At 44.1% G+C, this 24,943-nt stretch overlaps 1 protein-coding gene across 1 annotated transcript; it reads right to left on the minus strand.

The window, feature by feature from the left end:
- Positions 1 to 2,959: 2,959 nt before the first annotated feature.
- On the minus strand, positions 2,960 to 23,947 carry FRZB (frizzled related protein). The gene is made up of 6 exons (XM_041411843.1): positions 23,384 to 23,947; positions 14,620 to 14,667; positions 9,807 to 9,872; positions 7,389 to 7,593; positions 7,134 to 7,197; positions 2,960 to 4,121 (listed from the first exon to the last, which is right to left on the minus strand). Exons 1-6 carry the CDS (start codon positions 23,835 to 23,837, stop codon positions 4,041 to 4,043), a joined length of 918 nt encoding a protein of 305 aa, XP_041267777.1. The 5' UTR covers positions 23,838 to 23,947; the 3' UTR covers positions 2,960 to 4,040.
- Between the last annotated feature and the right edge of the window lie 996 nt (positions 23,948 to 24,943).

The following is a 24,943-nucleotide window of genomic DNA, read 5'->3' on the forward strand; positions in this document are numbered from 1 at the left end:
TGATTCAGTGATGGTGCTCACCTTGCTGTACTCACTGTGACCACCACAGGCAGAGCTGCAGCACGTCTGGAAAACACAGGAACCAGGCAGCGGTGTGGATGAGAATGGAAGCACCCAGGTACAATCTCCAAAATGCACCACAGTGATGTTTCCAAATGGGAACAGCCATGTTGCTGCTTAAGTAATTTTTATTTATGTAACTTTTATTTATTTAACCCAGGATCCTCTTTGCAAGTCCTGCAGCTGCACAGCAGCTCCTGCAGTGCCCTGCGGGCAGCAGGTGGGTGGATGGCAGCAGGAGCTGCTGTGTGCCTGCTGTGGCCTCAGGGGCTGCATTCAGGGCTCTGTCACCTTGTGCTGTGCCCAGGCATTGTGGAGAACAGTTCTTCCCACCCTTCCCAGAGGCCTGGGAGCAGGAGGGAGGAATCCTCAGGGGTTAGGATGGAGGAGAGCCTGGGCGCAGGATGCAGGAGGAAATGGGAAGCAGGAGGGAGGGGATCCTGGACCAGCTCAGCCAAGCTGGGGTACAGTGGCCACTTTGAGGGCACTGGGAGCAGAGCCAGTGCTGGACCCACAGCTCAGCCTGGCCTGCAGCCCTGCAGACTGTAGAGTTCTGAAATCTGTCTGCTTTGGGGTTTTTTCCCTCCCTTGCTGTACCTGTGTGATGGTTCCCGTGTGGCAGTCACATTTTCTGAAAAATCCCTTTGCCCAGGATTCTTCTCCTGGGAAGCTGAGAAGGCTCAGAGAAAAAGGAAAACAACAATTATCTCATTTGCTTCTCCTGTGTTTTGCTCCTTTGGAATGTGTTTGGAGATTGTTTCATTGGTTTCTGCTGTGAATTATTTTGACTCTTTGGTCAATCAGGGCCAAGCTCTGTCGGGATGTTGGAGAGAGTCATACGTTTCATTATGATCTTTTTAACCTTCTGTAAGTATCCTTTCTGTATTCTTTAGTATAGTTTAGTATTCTTTAATATAATATAGATCATAAAATAATAAATTAGCCTTCTGAGAACATGGAGTCAGATTCATCCTTCCTTCTTTCATTGGGGCACCCCACAAATACAACATTCCTGGGGCTCTTCCATCAGGCAAACACTGCAGCCCACACTCCACTTCCTTTGCAGCTGAGCAACACAACTTTGCACAAACCAAACTTTCAGAACATACTTGACTTTGTGTTTACATAAGGTAATAAAAGTGAAGGAACAAAAAACATTACACATTGAAGCAAAGTCACATCCCAATGGAAGTCTTTGAAAACACTGCGCTGAGGGCTGTGTGCTTCTACAGAAGAATGCATTTTTGGTGCATTTCTGAAAGTTTAATGTAGGATCACATCAAAAATGGGCACAAAATGGACAGGAAAGGATTTCCTGTGGAAGAAGCAAGAAAATAATGTACAACTATGTCAAATGAATAAGACTATAATTTAAATAGTCACTTTAAAACACTTTAAAGTGTTTTATAGTGGAGTAGTCTGGCTTGTCACAAAGCCCTCAAAGATGTGGTAAAGCAGTAAATGCAGCTTTAGAGCAACAGAGCATTTCAGAGTGCTCCAGGCCACAAAACACATGTGAGAGACACTGCTCAAAGCTATTGAAATAATTGATATTGTGCCATCTGTAACTCAGTGCCATTTGTACACTCAGCACAAGTGAGTCTGGGTGGTGCTGCAGAGGTTCAGTCACTGAAATAACTGTGATGGGGTAAAAGCAGTGCCAGAGTTTGTAAAAGGCTCCTCAGTTAATTAAGGGATTGTGAAAAATGCCTCTTGCCTCTTCCACGGAGCCCATCATGCCACCCTCATTTTTCATGTGCTAATGAAAAATGCTCAATTCCTCTGGAAAAACAGCAATCTGGTGGCTTCCAGTTAGGGAAATGTTTTCACTGTAACATCATGATGTGTGTGACTGTTACAAATGCTGCTCATTTTCCTCTTCCTGAGGTTTTGAAGTGCAGGCCTGTGCTCTGCTCTGGCAATTTTTAATGCAACTAATGTCAGTACTGGGTTGCAACTGGATTAAAGGTGGCTGTTGATCACAGAGGAATGGAATGGGACAGGCCACCTTCACAAGTGGTGGCTAGCAAACGGTAAACTCCCAGCTGCCCGGGGATTTTCTACATCTTTAACAGGGTTTTGTGATTTCACAGCTCTTTTCATAGCAGAACATGACATGATGAGTGGTGACTGCTGACCCTGCCATTCCAGCACTCCTCTAAGGGACTTCAGTGGGTGCTTTGGGGTAAATAATGAGGTTTTTAACATTATTTAACGAGCTGTTCACAGCTTAACAAATGGTTCTGTTATTTACCAACTCAGTAGAAATGCTTGTTAAAGTCACCATCCCTGGAGGTCTTCAAGAAAAGCCTGGACATGGCACTTGGTGCTGTGGTCCAGCTGGCATGGTGGAGATCAATCAAAGCTTGGACTTGATGATCCTGCAGGTCTCTTCCAACCTAAATAATTCTGTGATCTGTGCAATTCTGAGAGAATACTGAGGATTTAATACCTAGAGAATTGATATCCTTCTGCCAGCTTTCAGAACCAATCTTTCCCCTAAATTATCCCTTTATTTTTAATTATAAATAAAAATCGGAGTGTTTCAGGATGTTGCTCTTTTTCAACTTTCTTGGTGTCTAACCCAATGGGAAACCTGTCCCAAGACTGCTGGTTATTGACCAAAATCTTTAAACATCATTATTATAATATTCCCAGATACTTCTGTCCCACTCATCTTTATCATATTTTCAAACCACCCAACAACTCAACACTATTTTCTTACAAAAGGCAGCCCTAGTGTGCTAAAGACAGTACTGACAGCTGGAACACAACAGTCACTTGCTCTTTTTAAGTACAGCTGGTTCCCCTCTGCAGACTATACCAAAGAGAATTGTTCTTTGATGGACCTCATTTTGATTTCTTTTAAGCATGGGAGAGTAGAAAAACAAAGACAATTTCCAATATGTTGGCACCATCTGCAAAGAATTCTATTAAAGCACAAAAATTAAAGGGTTTTTTTGTTTGTTTTTATATTTTCAAGAGTAGTATCAACAATATGATGTTGGTTCAGAAGTCAGGTAAGGTCTGTGTTGGCAACTACAATTCTTTTATTGGACATATGTTACCGAGCATTGAACATTTGTTTATGTAGGCACGGATTTAAGAATAACACCACAAAATCAAAAGGCTAAACTGCAGACCTGTACTGAGAAGCAGGCCTGGTGAGTCTGTCTACTCCTATAACTCAGCTGACAAAAGGGGAAAAAACTGCCATTATAAGAGAAGAAGCATAAATTTAGTTATAAATTATGGTTACAGAACTAGGTAATATTTCCTTTAAGGCCCAAAGCACTGGAAAACCCAGGTTCCCTGTGAATATGCACACTGTGTTTGTTGCAGGAAATCTTTAAAGTCAGACTCTGCCTCATGCAAGTGGTTTATCTGTAAGAAAACTTAATACTGATTCAAACAGTTCTCTTGACTAAAAAAAAAAAAAGTATTTCAGAATTATATTTCAGAATAAAAATGATACACTTAAACCCAGATAACAACCTACCCAAATAAGAGCAAGTTTCAGCAAACAGTAACCAAGAAAGAGTGAACAGGGAAAGCCCACAGTGTCAGTTATGACTTCAAGCAATGGTCTTGGCCAGATTTCATTCCTGCTCACATCAGAATTTTCTCCCAAAGAAGATTCAGGAGATAAAAAGGTAAATTGAATATATCCGAATACATCCTTGTCTTTCTTCATCTCATAAGGGCAGTTTTCTACAGTTCTTAGCAACAGAAAAAAAAAAATATACATTTCCAGAACTTGCACACATCCGAAAAGAAACAGGTGGCAAACGAAGAGGGAGAACAAAACCTAATAAAAGCTAAACCATTACTTTGCAGTAAACAATAGAATATAACGTGCAATAGTGCAATTTCTCCTTTGCCGCTCCAACAACGAAGTCCTGGTACAGTCCCCTGCGCGTCCCCCGCGGCACGGCAGCATCCACGCGCCCGTCCGTCCATCCGTGCATCCACGGGTGTCCCTAACTGCGAGCCCTGGGGGCCGCGCTGGGGCCCGGCTCCGCGCGCCCCTTCCCCGGCAGCCGCAGCTTCTGGTCCCAGCGCTGCGGGAAAAGGCACCGCCGTTACCCCACAGCGAAGGGGTAATGGCCAGAGAGACACGAATCACCTGAGAGGCTAAAGGGAATCACCTGAGAGGCTAAAGGGAATCACCTGAGAGGCTAAAGGGAATCCCCTGAGAGGCTGCAGGAATCACCAGAGGCACAGGAATTACCTGAGAGTCACAGGAATCACCAGAGACGCTACAGGAAACACCAGAGTTACAGGAATCACCTGGGAGGCTACAGGAATTACCTGAGAGTTATAGGAATTACCTGAGAGGTACAGAAATTACCTGAGAGGTTACAGGAATCACCAAAGTTACAGGAATTACCTGAGAGTTACAGGAATCACCAGAGATGCTACAGGAAATACCAGGGTTACAGGAATTACCTGAGAAGCACAGGAATCACCAGAGAGGCTACAGGAATTACCTGAGAGGCTAAAGGAATCACCAGAGTTACAGAAATCACCAGAAAGGCTACAGGAATTGCCTAAGAGTTATAGGAATTACCTGAGAGGTTACAGGAATCACCAAAGTTACAGGAATTACCCGAGAAGCACAGGAATTACCCGAGAGGTTACAGAAATCACCAGAGTTACAGGAATCACCTCAGAGGCTACAGAAACTGCCACAGAGGTTAAACAAATTACCAGAGTTACAGAAATTGCCAGAGTTCTAGAAATTACCAGAGAGTTACAGGAATCACCTGAGATGCTACAGGAATCACCAGTTACAGGAATTACCAGAGAGGCACAGGAATTACCTGAGAGGTTACAGGAATCACCAGATTTACAGAAATTACCAGACAGGTACAGAAGTTACCTGAGAGTCACAGAAATTACCAGAGAGTCACAGGAATCACCAGAGAGGCTACAGGAAACACCAGAGTTACAGGAATCACCTGAGAGGCTACAGGAAACACCAGAGTTACAGGAATTACCTGAGAGGTACAGAAATTACCAGAGAGATACAGAAATTACCTGAGAGGCTACAGGAATCACCAGAGTTACAGGAATCATGAGAGTTACAGAAATTACCTGAGAGGTCATAGGAATTACCAGAGAGACACAGAAATTACCTGAGAGTCACAGAAATTACCAGACAGGTACAGGAATTACCAAAGAGTTACAGAAATTACCTGAGAGGATACAGGACTTACCTGACAGTTCACAGAAGAGTTCACAGAAATTACCTCTCTGGTAATTTACAGAAATTACAGAAATTTACAGAAATTACCAGAGAGGTACAGAAATTACCAGAGAGGTTACAGATCCACATGTTCACATGTTTCACACAGAAAATGTGTTCACAAACAGCAGCAAAAGCAGAGAAGTTGCTCTTTCCACCATGTCACCCTGCACTGGGCTCAGGGGTGCAATGAGAGCTGACTGGGAAAAGTCATTTAAACAGGGAAAGTGTTTCCTGGCTTTCCTGCAGCCTCTGTGAATGAAGGGTCTGATACAAGGCTTCAGCACAAGGGGGACTCACCTTCCAAATAATAAAATTTAAATTAAGCTATTCATGCAGTCTTTGGGGGAAGCAGGATGAAAAAACAGCTAAGGGGTTTTTGTTAATTCAAAAAAAAAGCATTATTATTTATTTTTGCAGGCAACAGAAACCACAGTAAAAAAAACCCAAAAAGACATGATAAATATTAATAAATATAATTTGCACAAGTGTTGATGCTCTTGGAAAGGAAGACGATGATGAGAAGTGGTGATGTGGCAGGGTCCTCAACACCCCAGGCCAGGTGTGAGGGCAGAAGCAGCAGGTTACAGACAACAAGGAAGGAAGTGAGAAAGTAAGTGTGCTCCCCAAAAAAATTCCAGCCAATGATGTTACCACCCAAGAGCTGAAACTGAGCAGAAATCAGCCCATGGCAGCAAAATGTTATTTTCTCTGTGGCACTGGATTTCCCAGGGTTCTGCCAAATCAAATAACAACTTGGAATAAGATCCCTGTATCTTTTCACTCCTGTAATCTCCACTGATGTGAGAAATGTGCCCAGAAAAACGTGCTTTTACAAACACAACAGTATTTTCCTGCCAGTGACCCTCACACTGATGAAGAAAGTGCTGAGTGGAGGAGAAGACTGGTTTGCACAGGCAAAACCACTATGGCAAATGAATGGCTGAGAAATTGTGTCAAAATAAGAATATTCTGTGTAAAGTGACACTCCTGACAAGGTCAAAACCACTGATACTTTACAGTGCATCAAAACATAAAAAGGTAATCCTTCAGAACCTGGAAGGCATTAGAAACATCTAAGTAAGAAAAAAACCAGAATATATTTTCATTTAGAGAGCTGGGGTTGCTCAGCCTGGAGAAGGGTTCAGGGAGATCTCAGAGGACCTTCCAATACCTAAAGGGGCTACAGGAGAGATGGGGAAGGATTTTTTACAAGAGCATGTAATGGCAGGACAAGGGGTAATGGCTTTGAAGTGACAGAGATTAGATTAGATTAGATTAGCTATAGGGAAGAAATTCATGGCTGTGAGGGTTCTGAGGCCCTGGCACAGGTTGCCCAGAGCAGCTGTGGCTGCCCCATCCCTGCAAGTGTCCAAAGCCAGGCTGGATGGGGCTTGGAGCAGGCTGGGATAGTGGAAGGTGTCCCTGCCCATGACTTAGTCTGAAAAACATTTGTAAAGCCCCCTGGTCTGTTTGGTTTTTTTAAAATTCATATCACAGCCCCAACTAAGCAGGCATGTGTTGTGGCATACACAGCTTGCCCACAGAGTTAAAAGTCCCCTATTATTTGCTATTATTTGCTTTTTTGAGACAGAGGTTTTGACTGCTGCTACACTGGGATACTTTGGAGTAATTCAATGTATCCCTTTTATTTACTCAGCATGCAGTTCTAAGAAATACAGCAAAGAAAACGCCAAGTTAGTTTTTGATACATGACATTAATTAACTGGAGGCAGCACACGAATTTTCTTCCCTTATTTTGAAAAGACAGGTAGATGTTTTATGGCACCCACAACACTGGACTTCAGGTGAGGTATTTTCTTACCTTTATTTTTTTACCAAGACGTTCCTTCCACTTCTCAGCTATGGAGCCTTCCACCAAGAGTAACCTGCACAACAGAGACAACCCCATCAAGAGGCTGTGCAACCCAACACACACAAGACTAAGATCTGCGTGCCTTGCCCTCCCTGAATACCATGAAGGAGATGTACAGACACCCACACCAGGTTTTCCTTCCTTTTGGCTCTGACTTTCAGCTCTGTGACAGGGAACAGTGAAGGACAGCACAGGAGGAGTTACCTGGAGCGCTCCTCGTCCTCATAGCCCATAATGATGTATTCCTCATTGGCACTGAGGGGGGGACACAGGCAGCCAGAATTCGTGTGGAGGTTTACAGTGTCCTTTGGAATGTTCACTAGGGAAGATTTCAGGATCTCCTTCACTTCCACTACTGCAGTGACATCGTGGCATTTAGTCTTCACCTCCTTCACTTTAGCCCGAATGACTGGGGAGAAGCCACAAAGAGCACTGTTAGAAGCAGCAGATCATGCAGGTCACCCCCGAGCTGTTCTTGGTGACCTCTGGCATTAGATTTTGCATGGTCCTTCCCCAGAAGCTTAGCTGAACTCCTGCAATGTCTCTGCCTCCATCTCTTCCCTTCATTCCTTCATCCTCCACCAAGGAGGTCCAGGAAGCTCAGTGTGCCCCTCAATAACAAGGTCAGGAGCAGCAGTTATGTGCCAGCTGCATTTATGTCCTGTTTCAGCTGGGCTCTGACTTCCTTCTTTCCTGTCTTCTTCACCCTTTCCATGCTAAATATATTAAATCTATTTCTTGTACGCTCTCCCTCTCCCTTGAGCTGTGGCTGTTCCCTCTCAGACTACCTGCAGTACAGATGAGCAAACTTTATCACTCTGAGCCTTACGCAACAAGGGAACGTGCATTAAAACTTCTCAGATCACTACTTCTGCTGGATACAGGCCCTTACCTTTTTGATTCTCTCCAGTGACCCAGCACTAATCTGCTCTGCTCTTTCTGAACTTCAAATGCTCCTGATCTTGACCCCACGACCTCTCTAATTGTTTCCTCTCTGGGCCTTTCCTTGTGCCTCAAGTTGCACAGGAGGAAAGGTCACCTTTCAAAGGCAAAGATTGCCATTCTCTCATGGTGACCAGTGAACTGATACCACATACAAATGCAAAGCCAGCCCAGAGGCCATGCTCTAGAGAATGCCACACCATTCAAAGAGTCCCTTTCCACAATATAAACAGGAGATACCCCAAATTCCAAATGTCTCCTATGTGAAAAAGGTAATATAGAAGAAAGAAAACCATGGACTTGCACATCTCCTCACCCCACGTGCATTGCCCATAACAGCCATTAGCCACCATGTACTGCAGGCACATTAAATACAGCTGCCAACAAACACCAGCTTGTGCACCTAATATGCACAATTTACCCCAAGTGATTCCCTTCCTCAAAACCTTTTAAGATCTCAAAATAAAATATTGCTTTAGTTTGGGGATATTTCAAATGCCTTTTGAAGCCTATTTAATTTCAGAAGCTTGAGAAAATGGACAGGAGCATGCTCAATGACTGCCACATGCAGTTTCTGACCAGAGAATAGTCACTCTAATTTTTTTACAAACAAATCCACCAAAACAACATACAGCTGACTAGTGACCAAAAAAGTGTTTGAATGGAGTTGTATTTTTTTAGCTTTTAACAGCAACTATTTTTAAAAGAAGATTGTCTGACTCTGGCTTTATAAATGCATAATACTAATAAATATTATGCAACTGCTACCATTTAAATAAAGCCTTAAAGCTGGCTGAACCTAAGGCTCCTCACCTGATTAATGGGAAAAAAGGAAGTGCTGCATATTGATAAAGCCTTATAAAATAGAGGCCTTTTTACCCTTGTAAAATCATGGCTCAGGCCTGCTACTTTGGCTAAGCAGCAGAGGACTCTGGGAAAGTGACTCAGCTGAACTGGGGGTAGAAAAAGAAGTTATATAACCATGATATGTTCAGATTGTGGGGTATGGCTGGATTATGTTTGTTATTATTTTAAACTGTGTAACTGATAAAGGCTTAACTGCTTAAAAAGGGCTGGTTTTTGCAATAAGGAAGGGCCCCATGGTCCAGTCCCTGTGATAAGTATTCAGTGGCTTCATTGGCCTAATTTGCTTGAAACAAGCAGCATGGAGAAAAAGATGAGCCTGGAGCTGTGCTGTGCCTGAAGAGCAGGACATGTGCACTTTTACAGGTGTCACTGACAGCATCACAGCTGGCAAGATGCTCATTGCTGGCTTCAATACACCAGAAGGAAAAGAACCTGTCTGATCTCACGGAGAGCTACTGGGCACGAAAGCCATTAAAACATCCACTTCTGCAAAAGCTGAGCATGCTGGAAATCACAGAGGCAGCTCAGGCACAGCAGCCCACAGTGCCATTTTTGTTGCATCACTGCTCACACCAGAGAAGTACACAAACTCCAAATGCCTGCCCTAAAACTGAAATAACAAAGATGTATTAACACATCAAGCTAATCCCCTCCATCCTTCTAATTTGGAAACGTTTCAGCTACACCTTCCTCCTGCAACAAGTAATCTTGGGTTACCAGCAGTAACAGTGAACTTTTTAGGCTTTTTTAATGGAAGTTGCCCCTTCCTGCAGGCTCGGAAGAGCAGGGAGCTGGCCCTGCAGCTGCTCTCACCGTAGTTGTAGTTGTTGCGTAGGTAGGTCTTCTGCGTGGCTTTCACAGGCTTGCACTTGCAGCGCTCTGCACAAACAGAAAGCTTTGTTTAGAAAGAAAAGAGCGTGTATTCAGTGACTATCTTCCCAAAAGCTGGAGCTCACACAGCGTGGGAATTGGATTCATAGAAAATAAATCAAATAAATGTGATGGTTTTGTTCATTGGTTGCTGTGTACGGCGAAGTTATTATACTAATTAATGCATACAAATTTATGTTGTAAAGCTTTTTTAGCTAAGGTGTAAAAAGCTTTATCTTTTAAATAAGTCATCTAACTGTGATCTATCACCTGTTTTAATTTGATCTGTTAAATCTTGTTAAGCCAAGAAACACTTACAGTGTTTTGTAATTAGGAAATAGCTGGCTTCTGATTGTGATTGTGAATTGCAACACCTGTACTGTCTCACTCTCCTCATGAGACTGAAAATGGAACACAAGTTTTTAAAACACCTCTCAGCTACCCCATCTCAAAGTCAGGAAAGGGTTAAATCCAAAAACATCTAACAAAAATTTCACTGAAATGACTTGCTTATTACAGTGAAACACTAAAAACCACAGGGCATTCCTGGCCTGTTCTGCTGGGAGATGTGGAACTGTCCATGAGACCTTAAATGTTTTTTAGGAGAAAAACCTGACATTCTGGAAAAAAAAAAAAAAAAAGACACACAGAGTTTGAGTCTGGAGTGACAAAACCATCATTTTAAGCCAGTTCCATGTTCAATCCTGTGCTTGCAGGTGCTGTAATTCCACCCTCTCTCTTCAGTGCTAGACTTAAGGAATGCCCTCCTTTCTGTTCCTTTTATCAGACCATAACGCTTGCAGGTGCTGTAATTCCACCCTTGCAATACTGCTCTCTCTTCAGTGCTAGAATGCCCTCCTTTCTGTTCCTTTTATCAGACCATAACAGAGACACAGAAAGGAAACACTATGGCAGTGCATGACTGAACATTTTTTTGAATATTATGTATTTTAAGTCAGTTTAGCAAACTGGGATATTCTGGCTAGCAGGAATTTATAGAATATTTGGCATTGGAAGGGACCTTTAAAGGCCACCTAGTCCAACCTCCTTGCAAATAAGCAGGGACATCTTCAACTGGATTAGGTTGCTGAGAGGTCCATCCAATCCACCACGAGGAATGGTGTAAATTTTACACAATTTTATTACGACCCAGAAGCCCAAGTTTAATGAAAACAGAGAAATTCTTAGCCCTTGTGGCCAGAAAGATAGCCTTCAAAAAAAAAAAAAAAAAATCAACACAAATGAGCACTGTCAGAACAGCATTTCCAAAGGGGCAGATGCCAGCCAGCTGGGAACTCTAAGAGAGGTAAAAACATTTTCATTAGTGCCCAGGGAATGCTAATGCTGAAGCTCCAGACCCACAGTGGTGTTCATTAACACCACTGGTATTTCAGGGCTGCTTGTCCTACTGTAAATATTTACTTATTTTACACCAGTGTCTAAGTGTGGCTTGCTGGAGTAATTTCAAACAGCAGATCCCAGTACTCCATGTGCATCTATTTTGACATTTGATTTGGCATAAATGGAAGTAGATTTAATGCAGCTTATTTCTATGCGCCATCACCCTAAGTATCAATGCATATAAGCTAGTGATTTAGTTAAATCCAACATGAAGAGTCTGAAAAAGAACCTTTATTTGATTATATAAGATTTCTGCATATTAAAAAAAATCAAAATTGATGGAATCATTATTTTCCATTGGAAGAATTTTTGTGGTTGAAAATGCAAAAAAAAAAAAAAACATACAGGAAAGAGGAAAACATTTCAAAAGAAAAGTATATTATTTCCTTGAATTTCAAACACATCCTGAGGAATCTATATATAGTGCTACAGACTTGAACTTTTCTATGTGCTTGTGTTAAAATGACAAAAGCAGAGAAGGGAAGTGATTTTTGGCTTCCCTTCTGCCTTTGTGAGCTCATGGACACTGTAGGCCAAATCACAGCTGCCTTGGAGCAGAGAATAAAAGACGTGCTCCTGTGACCCACGCTCACACAGGCACCTCAGCACTCAAGCCCAACAAGTGGCACACTGAAATGTTCTCCTGCTCTACAGAACCTTGCACTGTGTCCCAGGCAAAATAAAATAGACTAAATTGCAGGACAAGAACACAGTCTCACATTTCCTTCAGTTTTAAGGGAGTATTGGCTTACTTTATTAATTTTAGAATATATTTTGTTAGTCTAGTTCTATTTCTAAATTATAGACCTGCCCATGTTCTTATTGAAGAACCTCCAAGTCACCCTCATGCTTTTTAAATTTACATTTAAAAGAACTGTACAAAATGCTGCATTATTCCTAATCAGTATTTAGAGATACAGAAACTAGCACAAAAGTCATTTGCCAAGGTCAGTTACAAAGTCAGAGCCAGAAGCAGTTCCTCTCTCCCAGTCCCTGGTACAGCGATTTTCCGAGGAAGGCAAATGCTGACCTTGCCCCAGGGAGTGGAAACACCCACAAAAGGTGGCTGTAAAAATGTACTGCACCACCTGATGCTGAGGGAAAATCCCATCCTACCTGACAGCCTCCCCAGAAGCTGCCAGGATTGCCAGGAGAGCTCTGAGACCACAACAATGGCACGTCCCAAGCACACAGACAGGCAGCAGAGACTGGCTTTGGCTGAGGTCACTGCCAGCCATTAAATCTTCTTTTCAAGAAAATACAGGACTACAAACTGCTCAAAGCCTCTGTCTCTGAAAATTTCGCTCTGTAAATGCCAAAAGACATGGAGAGAATGGTTTTCCCCAAGGATTGCTTCCAAGAAACATATGTGTCATCTGAAATATACGTGCATGCATGATGGAAAACCTGGCTGCAATCCTGATCTGTGCAGGCACTCAAACCTGGCAAACACCTCCCAGACAAAGAAAGGATAAAAAATAAACACTCTAGAAAATCTTCTAAGAAACCTGAGCATGTGATGAAGCAGAAAACAATGTACTTCACTACCAACAGAGGTAAAAAAGGACACCCAAAAAACCCCCATGCAGACTCAGAGGGAAGGTTTTGCCAGCAGACACTGACAGGGAAAAAAGGTGTCTCAAAAAGGGATAACCCATGAGTCCTGCTCCCTGTGACCCTGCACAGCAGCACAAGCAGTAAGATGCAGAAACCACAAAGCTGAGAATGGGATTTTATAAAAAATACATCAACTTGCTACTTGAAAAACAAACAAATAAAAAGTCTCTATTTACAATGGCAAAACTACAAATTTACTTAACTGAACACATAAATAAAGCCATTTTGAAACATGGCCTTTTAGGTGGTCCAGCTGTGTCCAGATGTAGCACATTGAACCCGAAATCATGTTTGTACAGAAAAAGCAGAAAAATCACTAATTTGATGTATGTACAGTAGAAGGCAGGGATATCAGCAGATATTGCATCAGCAATTTTTCTGTCCATCCTTACCCTCTTTTCTAGATGTGATTTTTTTAGGTCTGGTTTTGCTTTCAGGCTTCAAAGCACCACAGCATTAGCAACATGATAAACTTTCCTCTTGCACTGCAGGGTCACTCACTGGAATTACCTGCCTCTGGACAGGCAGCAGTGAAGATATGCCTCATAGTTTTGATATAAGGAGACATGGAGAGCATCCAGCTTTGCTTTCATGCTCAAAGTGAAGCTTGTACGCTCTCTGTGCAGTCCACATCATGCATGAAATCCCTGTTTTCTCAATGCCACACAACTGAAAATGGCTTCAAACTATGAAGATACTAACATCAGTAACAAGTATCTTTAGCCAAACCTTCAGACATGGTCCCATGCTCAAGACAATTTAAAGCAAAGTCTGCTAAGGGGTTTGCTTTCATGAGGTTTTTTTAACTGCACCTGGGCTTCTAGAGGGTATGCACTGGGATTTAAAGAACATTTTGCACAAATGTAGCTGCTTGCACATTGGGACCTACTGATTAAAATTTTAAACTGTATTATAAACTGGTCATTACTAATACAGTTTTGCAACTTGGTGACAGAGCTCAGTGCTGAAATTACATCTATAGGTATCAAGTGTTAGGTTCAACACCTTTTAGGTGTTTATGCTGTTGAAGTGGACATCAGTGCACACTAGCTCAGCAGCCCCTCTGCAGAAGGAAAGACATGGAGGTCAGTGCTAGGGCTTCCAAGTCTCAATTTCCTGACAAAGACCTGAGAACTTTGGATGGAATCATAATAAAATTCAAGGAAATCTACAGTCATTTGCTAGCATGAGCAAAAGATTCACATTCCTATAATTATTAGCCACCATCCTGGGCTTTGCTTCTTTGCATTGGCAAGTACTGGTAAGGCTCAAGGGGTTTTATTCAGTTTTATTCAGTTCCAGCAAAACCAAAATGGAAATAAAAAGCAACAGGGGACTTGCTGGAATAAAACCAGCCTCAGAAGGTGCCATTCTCAACCTCCTCAGGCTAACAGGAGTGTTGCCATTATCTACAAAGAGTACTGAATTTAATTTGAGAACTTTAAGGTCCAAATGAACCATTATCTTCACTGGTTTTGCCCAGGGAAAAATCAATTTAATGATTTGTTCAAGACAGAACTTTTAACAAAATCAGCACAGCCCTCCTGCTTTGATGGACATTTTGAGGCTGACCAGCCCCCAAATCCCACCTGCCCATGGAATGCAAAAGCACAATCTACAGTATTCTCAGTCAAGAGTAAGTATTTAAGTATTTATCACTTAGTACCCCTCTTAATTAAATATTTAAAGGATTTGAAAGTCTACAGCTTATTATACAGTTTTATAAAAATGTACTTACCAATGCCAGCACCTCTACAGTTGCCGTTATTAGAGTCCATAGGGAAATCTGGCATGGATTTGTAAAATATGCAAAGAAATGTTAGTATTTTTAATATTGGATTATTTCACTACACATAAATCACAATGTTTTCTCTTTTTCTAACATTTAGTATGTGGAAACTTAATAACTTGACTAATACACAGTTTGCAATATTCTAGAGGTCAGTCCAGTAAAATTGACACAACGTCTTACCCAAATTTCACCTGAACCCAGCATGTCATGTTAAATGCTGAAGCAGACTAAATATCCCATTTCCATTGCTACAGACTGGCAGGTTTCAGACAAGGCTTGACATTTATGCCACGAATTTTGATCACCTACAGAAAACACGTGTAGTGTTTGCATTTAATTAGATGATGAAGGAGAAATTACTTTTGGGGATTTTTTTTTTGGTTGCTGAGGAAATCAAATCAACCAGCCATAATCACACTGTTGAAGCAAATGCCAAAATAAATGTTTCAGCCCTTCCCCTCAGTTTAAAAACACATTGATTACTCTGAAGGACAGATAAGGAACAGAAGTTTAAAAAGGCACCATGCCCAAAGATCTGCTTTTCATACATTTCAGACACCTTCATAAGTGGACTGTGTCCCACATTAGTAAAATGCATCATTTCAAACCTATTTATTAAATCACACAATTTAATGGGTTTATACATATATTTAATAATGAAAAACAAGTATATTAATGCATATAACTTTGAATGAGCTGAGGACAAAATAAATGCAAGAGGAACAAGAACTGGGAGAGAGGCAAGACACTTTATTAGAATGGCACATAAAATGGAAAAACAAATCAGCTTCCAAAGAAAAAGCCCTTCTGTAATTCTGCACATTTATTCATTTATGCTGCTCTTCCAGTTCTGGAATCTGGTATCCTACAATCAACTTAGATTATTTCATAATCATGGAGGCATCACAGCTGCCTTTGCAATGTAGAACAAATGTAACAAAAGCTCCTCTCTGAAATTATAAGGGCCAAATATATATATATATATATATATATACATATTTTTTTAATTTTAATATATTTATATAATAACAAATTCTGTAATACCTGTTTACAAGAAAATTAATATTACTCAGCTAACCTTCTAATTTTCCCATCCTTGTTAAAAAAATTAAATCTCCACTTAATGAATACCTATACTACTCAAAGCAACATGAAACTTCATTTACATGCTAAATCACAGTCAGGGCAAGAGTAAAGCTGAAAAACAACTAATTCCCTTACACAATAATTAACTTTTTAAAAAATTTTGCAACTTCAGGAATAACTATTCTAACCAACATAAAAAGCAAAAGGTATAGAAAATAGCAAAGCAAGATTGAATAGATGCTCTTTTATATTCAATATCCTGTTGCTAATAAAACATCAGATCCATTTTCTTGCAAAGAAAGTTCCAAACTACCACAGGATTTTCGTTTGTAGAGAAAAAACCCAACATTTTTATGGAGTCAATCTGATCTTTGCAACCAGGTACTTCCACAGAACCTCTGAATCTTCACCATGCTGCCTTGTAACAAGTCAAACTACCCAAGCTGATTCCTTCTTACATGTTTGATTTTGATTATTCACCTGAGTTAGCCTCAGTGCATTAAGAATGCATTTCATATTGCATCAAATGCATTCTGGTACTCCAGGATGTGATGGAAGAGGAATTGAAATGGTTTCCCTCTTGCAAATGGTAAACAAAAGGACAACCACACTTCTCATTCTTCCCCTCCTGGGTCAATTACCTGTTGTCTTGTCCATTCAGCCAAGCTGTAGCTTTTAAATCTACAATTCCCTCTGATGTGGTGAAAGCATAGAGAGAGGTCTTTGGTCTGACAATCCTCCCATCTGCTCCAAGTACACACAAAACATCTGCAGAACCCTCCAACCACAGAGAGGGGGTCACAGAGGCTCTCTGTCTACCTAGGGCTGGCCTCAGGTGTTTCCCCCGTCTGGGCACCCAAACCCCTGCAGAGAAAGCTCTCCAGATTCCCTGCCCTTCCCACTCAGCTGCCTTGGCCACCTTCTCAGGTTTTCTCAAAGGCCAGCTGCACACGACCAAGCCAACTCCTCTGGTTTTTCAGGCGGCCCAGCAAGCTGAAATTCCTCCCAAAACAGGTATTTCAGGGATAGTTTGTTCATAGCTTCAAAGCACATTCTCCATTCTATCAAAATTGTTACTGGGGACAGAAAAAAATCTTCATGACGGAGAAGAGAAGTATCAGATTAAATGTTTACCATCTCCCATCCACAGAAGGAAGAAGAAGCCCTGAGGTGCACTGTCCCTACCTAAACCAAGGATGGATCCAAGCAGGCATGACTTCATGGTGCTTGAGCAAACCCAGCCCAATCCACATTGAAATTACATCTCAAAATAAAGCAGAGCCCAGTAAAGGGTTCACAGCCTTCCCTGGCCCATGTGGAGTACAATGCCCACGGGCACTGGCTGAGGAACTGTCCTTGGAGCTCACAGCAACACGAGTAGAACAAGTAAGCTTGGTATGGGCAGTATAAACACTCCAACAAGCATGGAACTGACCTGCTTTACACCAGATCTTCTCACACACCCATGGGTACACAACTTATTTTTAACCAAATTCCAGCACACCACAGCCTCGAGGCATCTCCTAACTCTGCACTGCCAGGTCACCTGTCCCACCCCAAACCAGTAATTCCCAGTGAATGAGCTGTGTGTGCAGCCAGAGGAACCCAGACAGCGTGTGCAGAGTGGAAGTGCCTCCTGTTTGTGTACCTGCACGGAGGCAGCAGGGCAGCCTGGTGTCACAGCCAAGGGTGAGCAAAGCAGGGGTGAACAGGTACCCACACATCAGTTCAGAGCCCAGTTCTGGACTTGTGAGGGCTCGGGCCAGGCAAGCGTTGACCTGCCTTGATGGTCATCCCTTCCAATGCACTCATGCCTACCCAGGGATGACTGGTTCTACAGATGGACAGGAGCACAGGCTTATGGAGGGGACTGGAGACGCTGCCACCCAACAACACCTCTCTGGAAACCCTTCTCATCTCCCTGACCCTTTCCCCAGTTAAGCTCATAAGTCTGGTCCCTGCTTACCTACCAGACAGGAGACTGGAAGAGGGACTCGCCCAGGCCTGCCACCAGCTACATGTCAGGTCTCAGGTGTGGAACAGAAGTGGAACAACAGGAAGTCAGTTGTTTGGGGGAGCACCCACCCAGCCCCTGTCCCCAGCAGCCTGATGGACACAGGCCTCTCTCCACCAAGCTGAGACCTTCAGCTGCAACGCAGAGAGAGGGAGGGGAAAAAAGCCATTTAAAATCCCCCAAACAACTGACTTCCTATTGTTCCACTTCTCTTCACAGGCAAACCCTCTGCCAAGTTCTGTCTGTGCAAAGCTATCTTCCTGAAATAAATACCTGTCAGCGATGGGTAGCTGGATTGCCAAAGAGAAGAATACTATCCAGAGGTCCAATCCAAAAGTTTCCTATTAAATTTTGTTTAGGAGCAGGGGACAAATCCAAACTGTTTTTTTCCAATACACCATCCTAATTAATTGCTTTTCAGAGGGCTTCTATATAAAATAAAAACCAAAACACTAACAAGGAGAGCTAAATAAAAGCCACGTACACAGTAAGTGTGCAAAATAACAATGCCTGCAACCACAGATTTAGATGAGAGGTTTGGAACAGAGAAACAACTTAGTAATACCTAGTTTTGAGCAAACATCTTTCCTATAGCACTGTTTAAATAAATAAAAATGTTAAAAGGCAGAGAAAGGCAAAAAATAACACGATCCTGATTGTCATTATGATTAAAGACTATGCCCAGCTATTACTGAAGCCACTCCAGGCACTGTGCTCCAAAGAACTAAGCCATAGCCAGTGGCTGCTGCTTGGGTACCTTCTTCAGATTGAGGCATCTGTGAGCCCCATTAATTAAGAAACCCTTCCACAGTGCATGAACTCACTGTCATTCACTTCAGCTATTAATACAGAGAGGATCTTTGCTAAGTGGGTTGCAAAAACATGCACGGAAAAGGCAAGTGATAGGAAAATTTATTCTAGTTAATATTTAAGGCAAAGAACTCAAACCCCAAGCTGTAGAGCAGCCAGCAACATGGCTGTTCCACATAACATTTTATTCCTCATAACAAATCCCACCAGGTTTTCATGACATTTAATGGCCCAGGTATTGACTAAATGCTTAGACTGTAAAATCCAGGGGACTCAGCCTACCAAGGCAGCTGAACTGTAGTGAGCCATTGGTGGTATCTTCATTACTAAAATTTAAATTAACTTATTCACTTCTCCTGTCCTGTTTCAGGCTTGAAGCTTGTAATAATTTTGTTATTTAACTGAGAAATGAGGCTGCTCCCAAGTTTCAGGCAAAGACGTAAACAAATCCCAACTTTATAAATGACAACCTGGGCACAACTGCTCATCCTCAGCACGGTCTGTAACACTCCCCCAGCACTGCAATGCACATCAGCTGCTCTAAGTAGAGCTAGGCAAAGACTGAGTCAGAACAAATTTGATCTGGAGCTTGGAAACCACTGTTTTGGAAATTAAGCTAGTAATACATAAGAAACAAGCATGAGAAATGGTTTGTTCACTTGCCTTTTAAGCTGCAATGCCAAATTAACATCCTGGGTTACTATGAACTCATCCAGACAGACATGGAGGACTTGGGCAACATGGAGAAATCATGGGTTCACGTATGATTTAAGAAAATAGGTGTCCATCATGTGAATAATCTATAATTTTCTTTCATGTTTAAGAGATGTTTTTTAAAAAAAATTTTTCAAAGTTCTTCTTAGACACCTCATGATAGTTTGGGTGTTAACTACACACGGTTGATACCCTGTAATGTGGTTTCCCTTTTCTCCAACATCTTACTAACAGGCCAACATGCCTTCAAGCTATGTTCTTATCTAAGTAAGATAAGGTGAGACAACCTGCCTGACAGATCTGACTTCCAATATGCACAACACCCGTGACACTGTTCTGGTTTTGTTGCTAGTTCCCTCTTCAAAACAGGAATAAACACTTCACTTGAGATATCAACACTCTGCTAGGCAGTAGCAGCCACATGGGAGATGCTTTTTCAGTCAGCATCCCAACACCAACACTGGCCACTTATTACCTGCAAAACTAAAGACAAGGTCCTGCCTCTGAAATTCTAGATTTGAGACAATTTTCTCTCTCAGCAGTTCCTGCTGCTTCACAGACCTAAGGAAGTTTGATAGGGCCCTCAATGAAGGAAGAAGATAATCTGATAGACTGAAGGAAGAATGAGCATATGCATATGAAATATATGGAGCAAGTGAACAGGACCTCCCAGAGATGTAACACAGCTTGTACTAATGTCAGCATACAGAACCACTTTCACCTCCAAAAAGCCCAGGACAGGAATGTGGGATAAATGCCCTAGGAGACTGCAGACATTAGCATGCACTAATCTGACACCGGGGGTGTTAATGTATTGTCAAGATGCTCTTTCATTCCCCATCCTGGATGATGATTTGTTGGATCCTCCATAAAAAGCCAAATTATTCAGCATGACACTTGCCTCCAGAACACCCACACCATACCTGCAGCATCCCTCTACTTTCTGGCTGTGAAGGAACCCGGATGTTTCCCAAAGAGCATGAAAAATCAAGAAACATACACTTCCCACACGTGTTAAGTCAGTCTCTGTACCGTGAGGAACTTAAGACTTCCCAATCAGCACTCCCACTCGGGTTTTGGAGACCAGCACAAGCCCAGGGGGTGTGCACAGCTATTCCTCTAACTGAGCCCAAATCACAGCACTGTTGTCAGCTATCTCCATCACAGAGCAGCAGCTGCTTCACCCCTTCACCACATCAGCAGCCCCTTGGTGCTGTGACAGGAGGTGTCTGGATCTTCCTCACACCTGGACTCAAATGGAGACAGGTCCTAGAAGATGTCTGTGGTGGACTGTGCCTCAGCAGCTGAAAGTGAACTTCTTACTGAAATTTATCACAGATGTTACCAACCACAGTTCCTCCATACTTTGCAACAGTCACAGGCTACTGGGATGCAGGGAATATAGCTGATGGAAACTGGGCTTGTGAACCCTGTCCCTGCTCTGACAAGGGCAAACACTGACTACATCATCCTTAAGGCTCTCTCATGGAAGGGACAAGACAAACGTTCTAATGCTCACCAGCAATAATGCAGAAACCTCAAGAGGAAAGAGCAGAACCCTGTTACAGGTAGCCAAAGAATGAAAGCCATAAACAAGATTTCACTTCTGAAGAAAACCAAAAATCCCCTTCTACAAGAGAAAGCCACAAAACAATGGATTGTATTTCTGCCCACTCTATTAGGTGTAGTTTACAGACAGCAGAAGGGGCTAGAATGCTTAGGAGATAAATTAAAGCAAATAAGAGCAGGGATTCTGCACGGTACTCATCAGGCAGTTGGTTATTTGTGTGTTCTACTGAGCTGCAATCCTTTATTTGGAGAATTGGATTTGAAAGTGTTCACCTTACCTCTTCCTAGAACAGGAATCCTTCCCTCTGCTTTCTAAAAGAACAGTTTTATTCCCTCAAGAAGGATTCTTTCAGTCCAGTGCATAATGCATCAGTTCAAAATATTCAGTCAGAAATGAGAATGTCATCAGTTTCTCATTCACTGAAAGAGAGTTTTCATGGATCTGGCCCTGGAATCCCTCAAAGAGGTTATTGTACTGCTGAGGTCCTCAGAAATAGGTAACTCGGGGGCGATTTCAGCCAAGCTTCCTCCCTCCAGATTTGAATGTGATTGCTTTCAAATCGCTGCAGATCTGCCAAACCTTGCTCATGCTGGAGCCATTTTTAAGGTGGTTTTGAAAGCACCTCAATGCTGCAGAGAAAGGTGCTCAAAACCACATCTCCCTAAAACTACCCCAGCAGGACTGCAGCGCTCGGAGAGCAGCAGCTGATGGCAAAAATAGATGGTTACGTTCATGGGCAGGGGAAAAAAGTAGGAAAAGGCAAGAGGGAAGCAGCCAGAACTTAGAAATAGCAGTAATGACTGGAGATATGAGGGTATGGAGGTCTCAAGAGGTGAAGAGGGTAAGAGAATAGAGTCAGAGATGGAGTAGGGTTTGTCTGGCCTGTAAATAAATGGAGACAGAGAGAGCAGCTTACCTGGGAAGGCTGAGCTGGGGAGCACGGTCAGGAAACTGAAGCATGATATTTTGTTAGGAGAAGAAAACAGGAATTACAGCGTTTGGCATTACTGGCAGTGGGATACATAAAACATTTAGCAGTGGGACAGAAACACAGTAAAATACTGTGCTGAGCACAGCATGAAAAATCCCCCTTTCATTCCCAGGCCACAGCTGGGGGAGGACAGAGAGGTGAGATCTACTGCTTGTCAGCGAGCTCCCAAAACCCAGCAGTGCAGCTGTGGGCACTGAAGGAGACAGGTAGCAGCACAACAAGCTCGTGGGGTGCATGGGTGCTGCCCTGCTCTGACCCCTCTGGTCTGGCTCTCCCACCCCAGTACTGCTCTCCAAGTCCTCCGGTGGAGAGGTCTGGCAGAGCCACCAGCACGGGAACTTTGCATCAGAGAAAATGGTAGCCTGGTCCCACCAGCAGCAAACTCTTTCCTGAAAGTACACAGGAACTGTAGTCACTTTGTAAAAGGTCAGAGCTCACTCGTGATAACCACCCACCAGCTTGCTTTAATTTCCTGCTCAATCGCTCCTTGTGTTCAATATCTCTGCGGTGCTCAGCTCACCACATCGGAGGGGTGTCCTGCCAACTCCCGCAGCCCAGAGGCAGCTGTGACAAGAGCAGGATCCCCGAGCCACAGCGGGTTTGTAGCATGGTCTGAGCAGTCAGCAGTCCTCACCTGACTGTGCAGAGATGCTCCTGCCTCTGACAGCAGTGCTGCACGGCAGCCAGACAGTCAGCACCGGCCATCCTGTGGGATCACAGTGAGCTCAGCTGGTGAAACAGGATGCAGAGATAAAGCTGAGCAGTGTGAGACCACAGTGGTCACACAGCATCAGGGCTCGGGTGCAGGATGCAGCCTTTGGCTGGCTTCAGGGATGTTGGGAACAAAACACAACGGAAGGCTGCATTTTGCTACACTCCCCACCTGGCTACAGCTCTAGAGCCCAGGGACCTGCTGGGGAACCTGTGCTGTAACTGCACCTTCGGTGCTAACCACTGAGATGAGCGTGTTCTCTCCCCTCCAGGTGTGCATAGAAGTGGCTGGGGAGACCCTGGCCCCCCAGCTCCTGCCTGGGGCTCCTCTGGGCATTGATCTTTCCCCAAATCTGTGGAGTTGTGGCCTTGTGTGGGAAAGGAGCAACCTGCTTTGGGAGGGAGCGGCTGGAGATGAGCACAGAGGGGCGGGGGGGAGAGGGGGAGCCGGCAGCCTGGGGGCTGCCCCTCACTTGGGTGGCTCTTCATTCTCTGCCAGCAAGCGCTGCCGCTGGACCCGGAGAGCGGTGTGGAAACGCTTCCCGTTCGCGTGGAACGAGAGCCGCAGCTCCCACGCTCGTACGCGCTCCCCAGAACGGTGGCGGGGCTGTCACTTGTCACACACACTCTGCGCCCAACAGCAAAACTTTTCCAGCAGCGATGCTGCTGCTAAAGGCAGAGAAAAGACAGCAGAAGAGCGGAGGGCAAAGCAGAGAGAATCCGAGAGCAGCGGGAGGGGAGGCAGGGCTCCCGGGCTGCCCCCCCCGCCCGCCGCCCATTGTCCCCGCGCCGGTGCCGGTCCCCGCGCACTCACCCGCGCCCTCGGCGGTGACGATGGCCTCGGGGGAGATGCACACCCCGCGATCGTAGACGGGCAGCTCGTCGCAGGCCAGGCTGTCGGGCCAGGCGTGGCTGTAGCGGACCAGGACGGGCTCGCAGCCGGCGCGGGCGCGCTCGCAGACGGACTTGCAGGGCTTGATGGGCTCGTGCTGGAAGTCGATGGTGCAGATGGGCGCGTACATGGCGCAGAGGAAGAACAGAAGGTCGGGGCTGCAGTTGGTGCCCAGCAGCCCCTCGAACTGCTCCATGGCCAGCACGGCGTTGGCCTGCGTGCTGTGGTGCAGGTGGTTCGGCATCTTGGTCATGTTCCAGGGCAGCGGCTTGCACAGCGGGATGCGCACCGGCTCGCAGGCCGCCCCCCGGCCCGCCGGCGCCCGCCCCAGCACCAGCAGCCCGGCCAGGGCCAGCACCGGCAGCCCCCGCCACATGCCGCCCGGCCCGACGGTAAGCGAGGGGCCGAGCGGGCGCAGCGCGGCGCGGGCGGCTCCGCCCTCCCTGGCTCGGCCCCTCCGCGCTGCCCCCGCCGGGCGCGCACCGCGGCCCGCCTCTCCGCCCCGCAGCCCGGCCCCGAACAAAGGAGAGCCCTGCAGGGGAGGGGGGGCTCTGCTGCTGCCGAGAGCCCGAGAGAAGGTTGCCTCGTCCTCGCCGGAAGGCAGGCGAGAGCTTGAGTTCTCCCCGAAGTAAAAAACTTACTGGGAATATAAACAGGATTTCAGAGCAGTCTCTCGGAGACACATTCGTATTTTTTAGGAAAGACTTTTTTTTTTTTTTTTTTTTTTTTTTTTTTTTTTTTTTTATGACCCTTCAGGTTGGTATACATTCGTATTTTTTAGGAAAGACTTTTTTTTTTTTTTTTTTTTTTTTTTTTTTTTTTTTTTTTTTTTTTTTGGTACACACTATGCTGGGTGCAAATGCTTAAGCAGGAGGTGCACACGAAAAGAATGTCAGCTAGACATAGCGATGAGCGAGCAGTTTTAGAGGAGAGTAATAATGCTGAGCGGCTTAAAAATGAGGGAGATTCGTCTCAGCAGCTGGGGATGCTTTCTTTTCAGAAGGGTAAAAAAAAAAACTGAAGAGGCGGGATACTCTTAAAGATACCTTGCACAACAGTGGGGCAGCAAAGGGAGTTCTGACTTGATCTGAAAAAATGCACCTCGATATAATCATAGAATCACAGAACAGTTTGAGTTGGGAAGGACCTTAAAGATCGTCGAGTTCCAACCCCCTGCCATGGACAGGGACCTTCCATGCTGCAGGCTGCACAGAGAAAACAAGCTAACATTTATCAGCTGAATAAATTCTTTTCAGTTATAAATGTACGAGCAACTGCTTGATCACGCATTTATTATTCCAGCTTCTGCCCCTAAATCAAACCTGTGAGTAGAAACACACCTACCACAAGCCAATGCTCAGAAACCAGACCAAAAATGTGAACAAGCTGTGAAAGCAACCATGGATACAGGCCCACAAACACAGGGTCCTAAGCCTAGAAAGGCTTTTCTGCAGTTTTTCACTTTATGACTGCAGATGAAAC

The sequence above is a fragment of the Onychostruthus taczanowskii genome, unplaced genomic scaffold (genome assembly GCF_017590055.1).
Source record: "Onychostruthus taczanowskii isolate IOZ18803 unplaced genomic scaffold, ASM1759005v1 scaffold37, whole genome shotgun sequence".
In the NCBI taxonomy this organism is placed as follows: Eukaryota; Metazoa; Chordata; class Aves; order Passeriformes; family Passeridae; genus Onychostruthus; species Onychostruthus taczanowskii.

Bases quoted from the DNA above. Each gene is read 5' to 3' on its own strand.
- FRZB (XM_041411843.1), bottom strand. From the start codon at position 23,837: ATGTGGCGGGGGCTGCCGGTGCTGGCCCTGGCCGGGCTGCTGGTGCTG. The intron at 9,873-14,619 runs GTAAGTACATTT...CTGTTTGTGCAG, and splicing joins CTGTAGAGGTGCTGGCATTG to AGCGCTGCAAGTGCAAGCCT. The intron at 7,594-9,806 runs GTGAGAGCAGCT...GCTTCTCCCCAG, and splicing joins ACGCAACAACTACAACTACG to TCATTCGGGCTAAAGTGAAG.